The 9,990-nt window shown below is 32.8% G+C and overlaps 2 protein-coding genes across 3 annotated transcripts; both read right to left on the bottom strand.

Annotated features, from left to right (window-relative positions):
* Positions 1-243: 243 nt before the first annotated feature.
* LOC146132268 (nondiscriminating glutamyl-tRNA synthetase EARS2, mitochondrial-like) lies at positions 244-5,686 on the bottom strand. Of its 2 annotated transcripts, none has more exons than XM_083397913.1 (10): positions 5,551-5,686; positions 5,147-5,387; positions 4,432-4,539; positions 4,049-4,234; positions 2,533-2,728; positions 2,273-2,446; positions 1,924-2,142; positions 1,740-1,861; positions 1,550-1,617; positions 244-1,477 (listed from the first exon to the last, which is right to left on the bottom strand). In XM_083397913.1, the coding sequence occupies exons 1-9, from the start codon at positions 5,675-5,677 to the stop codon at positions 1,551-1,553; spliced, it is 1,440 nt and encodes a 479-aa protein (XP_083254039.1). In that variant the 5' UTR covers positions 5,678-5,686; the 3' UTR covers positions 244-1,477; position 1,550. The 2 variants fall into 2 exon arrangements, with proteins under 2 accessions (XP_083254039.1, XP_083254038.1); XM_083397912.1 differs by having other exon boundaries at positions 1,550-1,673.
* Positions 5,687-5,719: 33 nt separating this feature from the next.
* LOC146132269 (mitochondrial import inner membrane translocase subunit Tim9-like) lies at positions 5,720-6,235 on the bottom strand. Its single transcript, XM_083397914.1, has one exon. It carries the CDS (start codon positions 6,152-6,154, stop codon positions 5,888-5,890), a length of 267 nt encoding a protein of 88 aa, XP_083254040.1. The 5' UTR covers positions 6,155-6,235; the 3' UTR covers positions 5,720-5,887.
* Between the last annotated feature and the right edge of the window lie 3,755 nt (positions 6,236-9,990).

The following is a 9,990-nucleotide window of genomic DNA, read 5'->3' on the forward strand; positions in this document are numbered from 1 at the left end:
TCTGAGAAAATGTATTTCATTTGGTTAACTACCACTTTGCATCTGTAAAGTGACAGGTGAAGGCAGAAAGTTGTATACCCTAAAACCGACAAACCAAAGGACAATTATATAATAATACATGAATCAACCTGGTAAATAACCCTATTTATAATTACCCAATATTTTGACAAACCACCCGTAAAAAGGCGATACAAAATAGCCCCTGACAAAATATACAACCGCAACCCCGTCTTATTCGTTTTAAATTACAATATTGCTTTGAATGGTACGGTGACAATACCTTTAACGAGTACAACCCGACCAGCATTGTCTACTCACAAACAGAAGTTTAAATGCTTGACATTATTGTAAAGTATGCTGAATTTACATTTAGATTCAATTCCCGCAAAGAGAAAGACCTCTGGAAATTCTGAAGATGATCATAGTCATACCAAAGTTTCTGGATCATCTGGGTCTTTGATTTCTGCTACTATAAAAAAGTCAAAAGAGCTGATAAATGATCAGAGGGTAAATCTACCAAAACATAAAAATGGCAGTTCAGAACAGTTTGCCGAGATGTTTCAGAAAGCAGGAAGCAGAAGTAATACAAAAACATTTGTTGAAGGTTCATGCAAAAAGAAAGCAAAACGGAGAAAGAAAATTGTGTCACCCAGTTCGGTTGATAATCAAATTATTTTAAGTGACACGAATAAGGGAAACCACAGTGGTGGCAATGTTCAAGAGGATAAAAGCCTTGATAAAGTTTTTGACTGTGTTGCATCAGGAAAGAGAATGTTAAAGACTGGAACAAGACATAGCTTAAAACCTAATTTATTTGACTCGATTTTTAGTCCAGCTAGTGGCGCAAACAGGAACAGCTCAACACCAAAGCAATTAAATCAATTTCATTTTGAAAAGCTCACCACTGTTCCGAAATTCGATCAGAACAGTGGTATTTGCGTACAAACAGAAACTTTCAAGCCAGGTAATGCAAAGTATTTTGACCAAATGTTTTCTTCTGCAAGACATTGAAATACAAAGGTTATCTTATTTTTAATAGGAGTAAATGTTATGTTGTATTTTATTAAGTACTGTTTGTTTGTTTTATATTTTCTTACTAATTGTTACAATAAATTTTTTTAAAAATGGAATTGTTTTAGCATGGTGTATGTATTGAAGTTTAATATTCAATTTTCCATAATTTTGGCGTACATTAAACTTTGCATGAAAATACACCGGTTTTCCTAGTAATTTTAATAAAACTGACATTTTAACAACAACAAATGTATTATCATGGCTGAAATATGTGTATTTTACACTGATTATGGCAGGAGGTTCAGCCGAAACGGTTAAACAATAATACTTGTTAAATAAAGTGACAACAGCACATAAACATTCATCTGTTTTGTGAACACACAAAATTCCGATAGCTGTTAATTCGAAATTTTGCTTCTCTTCTTCCAAGCATCTTTATAACTTCCTGGACACCAGGACCTTGCTGAAAAAACAAAATGCCAGTATAGTTTAGTGATAGAACTGCAAGATGTTGTTCATCATGCTTTGTACTAACCTCAAAGCCTGTAAGAACTTTTCGGATTAACTTCATTAAAGATGAAAATTGGATGTTGTTTTCTTCGGCTTGATGCACAAGAAACTTTTTTAGTTTAGTGAGGTGATCGTCACCAGCTAAAAAACTATTAATGAAAACATATTCACAATAATTTAAATTTCTAACAAAAAAGTTTAAAAAAAAAATTTACCTTTCCATATTCAAAAGAACAATGTTTACAGTTGCTTCATGAATTCTTGAAGTTATGTTAGGCCTCACCCACAAGTATTTATAATGCTCTGACACTAAATCAATCAATTTAACAATATGTCCCTACAAAAAAAAGTGATATTTAAAACTGTTTGCATTTTAATATGAATGAATTTTCGACTTACTTTTCGATTGTCAACTATAGAAGAGATGTAATGTTCAATTTCGGTTGGTGAATAGGTCTCTTGTTTAAGAAAAAGATCCTCACGGTATTTCAATGCTGCTTGTTTGTAAAGGTCATTAACAATTTCAGATTTATTTTGAGATAGAATTTGTCGCTTTGTTAGGGTTGTGCTAAAATCAATGAGCTTGTGAAATTCCACTTTGGCTTTTGACAAGAGAAGCTAAAAGTTATATGTTAACAAGGTTGAGACAAAACAACAATGCCATAAATAAATTGCTATTTTGTGTACAGACTCTTTTATGCACCAAAAAAGGCATTTGTCACAAAATACTACATAACTTTTACACAACCTTATTATAGTCAAAGGCGTTTGTTAAAACTTCAAGTATCTCTGCTGTATTATTGATTCCAATGGGAAATTTTGTGGGCAAATCTGAAAAACCGGCTCCATAAAATGCAATGAAGTTAAGAATAGCAGAGGCTGTGTAACCCTGATCCTTGTAATGTTCTACAAAAACATCTCCCTAAAAGATAGCGATTTCATAAAAAATCAAATTATAAATGGTATTTCAATGTAACTACTCCATTTTAATATTATTTAAAAAGAAACCTGTCTTTTGGAGAGTTTTGTTCCATCAGCATTTGCAAGCAGTGGCAGATGCATGAACACTGGCTCTTTCCAGCCCAGACATTTATAAATAAGGGCATGCTTTGGTGTGGAAAGCAACCACTCGTTGCCCCTAATTACATGACTGATTTTCATCAGGTGATCATCAACTACGTTTGCAAGATGGTAAGTTGGGAACCTATTGTACACAAAACAGTATAGACTTTCTTGTCTCGTTAAAATCAGTCACTATAGGTTCTAGTTTATAAAAGAGAAATATATTTCGCCAATCACGGCATCATCAGTCTCTAAAAAACGAATACAAAATAATGTTAACACGTAAACCAGGTGGAAGAATTTAAAAATAATAGGAAAATAATCATAAAACCTAGAGCAACAAACTACGCGACCAGGTTTAAAATATAAAAATATAGAAGATAAAAGTTATAGGTATAGGGCTATAGAAAACTGGACCATCCTGTTACCCAAGTCTAGGGAAAAACAACAACCAGCTGTGTTGGTAAAGCGAAAAGAAAAGAAAAAAGGGGTGGCAAGAGGTGACCTATTGTACACATTTATCACTTTTAGCCAAATAACTTGTATTCCGACAAATTATGTGACTTATACTTTAAAAATGACTTAAAATTATATTTACTGAGATAGCCGATATTCACTTTTTTGGATGCCATTACCGTTTATCATTCATCTGGTATACAGTAATAATTTAAATTAGTAGAAACTAAAACCAAATAACATTTGAGTTTACCAACCTACATTTTTTAAACATTATTTTACCTACTTCGGTTGCATGATACTAAAATTTTTTTTTTTTTTTTGCAAAACTTAGTTTGTTTTTCAAGAAAACCTATATTATTACAGCAAAATATTTTCCCAAATTTATATATCGGTAGGAGCAAGATATCTGCTGATATTAATGGTAAACGATCTTTCTCTTTAATATTCACCTTAATTTTAGATGTTAAAATATGCTTACTATTTGTTTCATATATTTATGTTTAATACCAATAGACAGTACTAAATTAACTAATGACTTGACTGAAGTCAAAAATAACTTGTTTACAACACTGATTTTAGCATTGTGTTTTTCAAAAATATTGAATATTAAAATGTAGTTAAAATAACACAAACTTTAAACAATATAAAATTGTTGTGCAATGTTCCTGCCAAATAAAGCTTTTATATTTTCCAGATGTGTTTATGTCATAAAAAACAAAAAAAATTGTAACTTTTTGGTATTAGGACTGCAAAACATATTTTCCTTTGGATTAAGTTGTATTGCTTTATAATGATTGGGTAATGGCAAGTGTGGAATTTCGCAACACTATACAAACACCGTCTTGTGATAAAACGCTAGTCTTTATCCTTTATTGTTTGTATCACTAAGATTAAATAGCAATAAGTCGTATATCAAATGAATGAATTTAATTATCTTTGTGTGTTATTAAATGTACAGTACTAACTGACAAAAACATTTAAATCAATAGATAGATGTTAGTACCCGTCTGATTTCAATAGCACTGAATCCCCTTCCACACTTGCAAGATCATGTCCAATTTCTCCGTAAAGGGCATCAACAATTGTGTGGATACCAGATGTATGCTTTAAACGAATCACACTTGATGCACCTGAAGCTAATTTCTCCTGGACATCTTCCTTTGATAGGTGTCGACACCGATTATCATATCTATACTAAAACAAATTAAAACACTGTTGTTGAGAATTATTTGAGGTAAATAACATAAAATCAATGGCAGCAATTTTATTTTTATTTTAAAGCAAATTTACTACAATTGTAAGTTTGGAGCATTTTTTTGTATAAAACTTCTTACAGAATTTTTTTTATTATATATTATATACGTCACAAAACATTAATGATATTACCTTGGTATTTCGTTTCTTTTGTTCTGATCTTTTTTAAGGATTGCAAGTCGCTGTTGAGTGCAAAAACAGTGGTATGCTGAACCATTTTCAACTAGCTCATCAGCATATCTTAAAACAGTTTAAAAGGTCTTGTTGTTTTATTATGAAGAAAAAGTTATTGGATAAAATATGAAACAAGTGTTATAGCTGGATGAAATCCAAGGTTAGTATTTTTATGTGGACACTGTATTGCTTTTTAAATCCAATGTGGACTAATTCGAGTTATTCTTCAGGAAACCCATGAAAAATGATAAACTATACCAGTGTTTCCCAACATATGGGTGGCAACCTAAAGTTTGGTCGCCTGACAATTCTTCCGTTGTTTTTTTTTTTTGCATAAATTTCCCAACTCATGCAACAAAATACAAAATTATAAACAACAGAGTTCACCCTTGTAATATATAATAGAAATTTAGCTTAACATATTTCATACATTTAGTTAAATTAAATTACTGTACTTTGAATATTTACTATCCACACAGTAGGTCAATTTTTCACATGGGTGGAAAATCCAATTAAATCACTTTTTAACCTCATGTGTCCGTTTATTTTTTGAGTCTTAGGATTACCTATAAGCTTACCATGCAGCAATTACTCCACGCCCCTTGGTCAATAACACTGAGTATAACTTACTTTTTGTACCAATGATGCAACTAACATAGATTTTATTTTTTACCGTTGATAATGGTGTAACCTTTCACTTTGCAAATATGGTCCATATTCTCCCCCATGGGCAAAACTTTCATCTGGAAAAATTCCAGCCCATTCTAATGAGGAGAGAAGATTTTCTTTTGCATCTTGAACAACTCTGGTTTGATCAGTATCTTCTATTCTTAGAATGAACTGTCCACTTTTGTGCTTTTTGGCAAACATGTAATTGTACAATGCAGTTCGCAAGCCACCAATATGAAGAAAGCCTATATAAACAAAGCCATTAGATTTTGTTTATAAAGGTATTTTTTGAAACTGTGTTCTTTCATACAATTGATGTTGCCTCTTTTTTAGATTAAATGCTAGTTAGTACTAAATGCCTGTTAATCATAATTAGGATTTATAATAATTAATTAGTATATATCTAACCGGTAGGTGATGGGGCGAACCTCACTCGTACAGCATCATATTTCATTCTTCTCTGTTCAATGAGACATATCTGATAAAGTGCCTTTGATTTTTGGTGAATGTATTGCCATTTACTGAATGTCAGCATATTGTTTACAAAGGCTAACACAAATTTTCTATATTGAAAACACTGTAGTCACAACAAAAAATGAGTAACAATAAAAGTACACCATACTTTAAATGTTTAAGTACTTAGTAAATTGCTATATGTAAGACCAAATCAAAAATATGAGTTTTAAAGTATGAAGGTTGCAGTTAGATCTTCCAAAACCTATTACATTTTTAATCACAGCAAATGTCACTTTGGAATACCAGGTTGAGTGAGGTTTGCATTTCCCTCAAGATGCTCTTGAAATCTTTGAGAAATTCTTGAAGTTGATTTTAAATACTTTTGTAAACAAAAAAGTGAGCATTGGGTCTCCGAGGCTGATACCTTGCGCGATGTGAAGTCCTGGACGCAATCAGAAAAGCAATGTTCAGTGATCTTGTTATAAGAATGTAAAAACTCCTTGAACTGTCGAATCTGGTCAGCTTGAGGTGTCTGCGAAACTCCAGCAAAAGACATGGTCAAGTGCTTTAACCAACTTAATGTTCATGTGCCAATGGTTTAAAGACAAATCTTACAACGAAGATAAGAGAAGGAATTTTTTTCTGCAAAACAATGTAAAATTCTAAATTCAGACCTGTAATTATATTTGACACATTTTTACTGTTCTGTAGCATTTATTAAGCATTATTGCATTGCATTGGCTAATTTGACTTTTGTCATTTTTTCTGAGATTTGTGAATATATACTCAACGAGCATTATCAACTGAGTGAAGCTACTCTGCCTATAGAGTTCTACAAATTAGAAACAGGTATTTTAGCGGACTCCTATTTGGAGCTAGTCTTGATAAGAAGCGTGTAGGAGACTTAGTCAGGTGTTGGCTCTCACTTTAATAGACATACACAACATCTCTTAATCACCAAATTGATTTGCATATACATGTTTCATAATGTGTTCCTCATTCAATCTTGCATGAATATGCAACCTATTTTAAAACCTGATGTAGTTCTTGCAAAAACGACACCATTGATAAACTGAAGAGTGACATAATACTTTTGAGCAGCCTTGGTAGGTTTAAAATCTTTTTTTACAACTATTACTTAACTTGGCGCTAGTGTAGAATCCTACCACAATGCACATTATTTGGGTTAGCGTTTGGTTGGGTTAAGCAATGCTATTAAATAATAAATACAATAATAATACTTGCCTTACCCAAATATTAACAGACACACTAAATCAAGTAATGTGCGTTGTGCCGTTGTGGTAGGACTCTAGACCAGCGCCCTTAACTTTATTTACGTTTTTGCAAATTTAAATATAAAAACAATGTAATATAATGAAAACATGTATTACTATAGAATTATTAGATTGAGTGCACTTTCGCGCAATATGTACAACTTTTTGACCCCGTTTTGAAAGCACGCTTCAGACTGAATCCTTCAGTTTGCAGTCGGGGGATTTTCGGTAATATATCGGAAACTTTTGGAATAAACTCACGGAATACAGTTGTATAAAAATAAAATTGTTCTTAGTTTGATCTGTTCGTTTGCTGCTAGTTTTCATTTTGTGTGCAAAGAAAAGCCTTTCAGAGAAGTTTTCTAAATTATTTCGGAATAATTGTTTTATCCTACTGGGATTTTTTGTTAAAGCATGCAAACTCACCACGTGACGAGTTAATAAATTACGGCGTACAGTTCAACAGTTTAGGTTTTGCAGTTTAAATTATTTTGTCTTATTGATATATTTATTGTCAAAAAGTTGCATTTTCAAAACGTAATTGGTAATTATGTGTTTAATGATGGAAACATTCTCAAGATAGTTTTAAGCTGCTTTATATTAATAATTTTTTTAAATTGCGTTGATAATAATATTTTGGCCTCATAATACCACATAGCAGGGTTTTTATCTCGAGAAGGAGACTGTAAACGTAAATTTGAGACAAAGGGACGACAGGTTTCCGCATTTTATGTTTGAACACCCCAGTTCAAAGCAAACAATTACATCGTCTTGGGTCACGCATGGGTAATTCTATCCACTCATGATCGACCACGCGCCGATTTTTCACCACTCGGGCCGCTCTCGGCACGCATTCGGTATTAGGAATAATAAAAAGCGTTTTTAAGTACTCCCTTACAGCTTTATTAAATCATGTAAAGCTCTATAAACAATTGTTGTGGTATTATTGCATATACGAGGGCTTAGGAAATTAGTGTTTATTGTTATCGTTTATTGCACTCATTAGATAAAGTTTGTCAAGGATACTTTACGAACAAGCTAAAATAAAAAAACGGCGCTCTTTCACTTATGTACGTGAAAAGTTATGCAAAAAACAAAATAATACCGCATACCACAACGCATATTGTTTGGGTTATGGTGCGGGTTTGGGCGAGGGTGGGTCAAGTAATATTATGTTTATTATTAATAATAACTTGACCCACCCTCAACCAAACCCTAACCCAAACAATATATTGTGGTATGCGGCATTTGAAGAAAGTTTTTTTTTTATTAATTTTCACGTACATAAGTGAAAGAGCGCCAAAAAAACATGCTGCGTTGTGTGCTATCCTTGTCAGGTTTGCACCTAGATGATCAATATGTGCACAGCTATAAATCGGTAACTAAAATGCCCACCTAAAATTTCTAGTTCTAAATAAGATTGCTCTTAAATTTGAAAAATTGTTGAAAACTCCTGGCTCGTATCAATTAAATTAGCAATAAAATTCGCTGTTTGAGCTTTGTTCAAGCTTACAAACGTTCAGTAAAGAGAATTTGGTCACCAACGTTTTTCTAGCATACTATACTTGTGCTTACTATTTGGGTGGCTGCAAAAAATGTTCAAACACACTGCTCAAAGATAAAAACAAACATATTTTGTCTTGTATATGTGATTTCTGTGAAACATTTTTTTTTCTGGATTGACTTGTTTGTAACAGTTTTAAACAAATTGTTTTTTTAAATAATAGAAAACCATGATCACTTAAACTTTTTAAATTATTGTGTTACAATAAAGTTTATTGAAACCAATTCTGTCAGATCTTTCCAGTGTATGGTATTTAAAGTAATATTGCTCCATACAATCTGAAGGTGCTGCTTAAGATATATTTTAGGGCAATATTCATTTTTTTGCTCCACAAACTTTTTTTTTACCCATAGCAGAAACAAACCTCAACCCCATAGGACGATTACTGGTGCTGGTCTACAATCCTACCACAATGATTAAATCAACGCACAATATTTGGGTTAGGGTGGAAGTTAGCGTTTGGGTGAGGGTGGGTCAAGTATTGTTATATTTATAATTTAATAATAATACTTGACCCAACCTAAACTAGGGTTGCCAAATTCCCGGAATTTTCAGAGCGTAAACTTTCCATTGAAATTTTGGGAATTAACGGGAATTTTCGGAAACTTTTAAAACAATCTTAGTTGATATTGAAACAGGAAAAGAATGGCCTTATACTGTGAAAACAACACTGACCGATCTGGGCCAAAATATCCCCAGCTTACGGTAGCTAAATCTTTAAAATTTGTTGTTTTGTGAGTTACAAAGTCGCTGTACTAGTTCAGGGGTCGGCAACCTACGGCCCATCAAAGTAATTCATCTGGCCCGCCGCCTATTTGACAAAATAGACATGAGTATATTTCACATATTTTAACTGCGCGAGTTCAAAAAATTTTCCCGCTACGCGCTGATCTTCATACATTCGGTTGTTTTACGTTTTGAATGTCTTTTCAAAAGATTAAAGCTTCTTTACTGTTGCGGCATGGAAAGCTGACGAGTGCATCACGGACAAACAGAAATTGTATTTAAAATTTTTTTGTCTCTTTTAAACATTTTATTATTTTCGGCAGTGTAATAAAAACGGGAAAGAAATACCGGTATACCAAAAAAATGTGCTCACTTGGCTCGCCAGGCTAAGACTTTGAATTAGACTAACCAATAAAGTTATCTCGTTTCTTCAAGGTAATTTCATTACACTTTTCATTAGTAGTATGGATGACAACGTGTGGACTCGAATTTTAACCAAAGAAACGCTTTTTTTTCGGGCTTTGCGCCAACACTTTACTGTCTCCTTAAATGTAATTAAATACGTCTTTAAGTGCCAAAAACGATACCCGTCTGATTTACAGTTGTTCTAACATTTTAATAACACAATTCTTAGTTAACTTATTGTGCGGTCCGCAGAGATCTTTCTAGTTTGGTTTAGGCCCACGACTAGAGATTGCCAACCCCTGTACTAGTTGCTGCCTAATAGCATGTCCTCCTGCTCGTCTAGAAATGCGCAAGACAGGTTTTTAATATTTTTTTCTGGTTAATGAAATATTTAACTTATGTTTTAAACATAATAAATGCCAA

This window comes from Ascidiella aspersa, chromosome 9, assembly GCF_963924565.1.
Source record: "Ascidiella aspersa chromosome 9, kaAscAspe10.2, whole genome shotgun sequence".
Classification (NCBI taxonomy): domain Eukaryota; kingdom Metazoa; phylum Chordata; class Ascidiacea; order Phlebobranchia; family Ascidiidae; genus Ascidiella; species Ascidiella aspersa.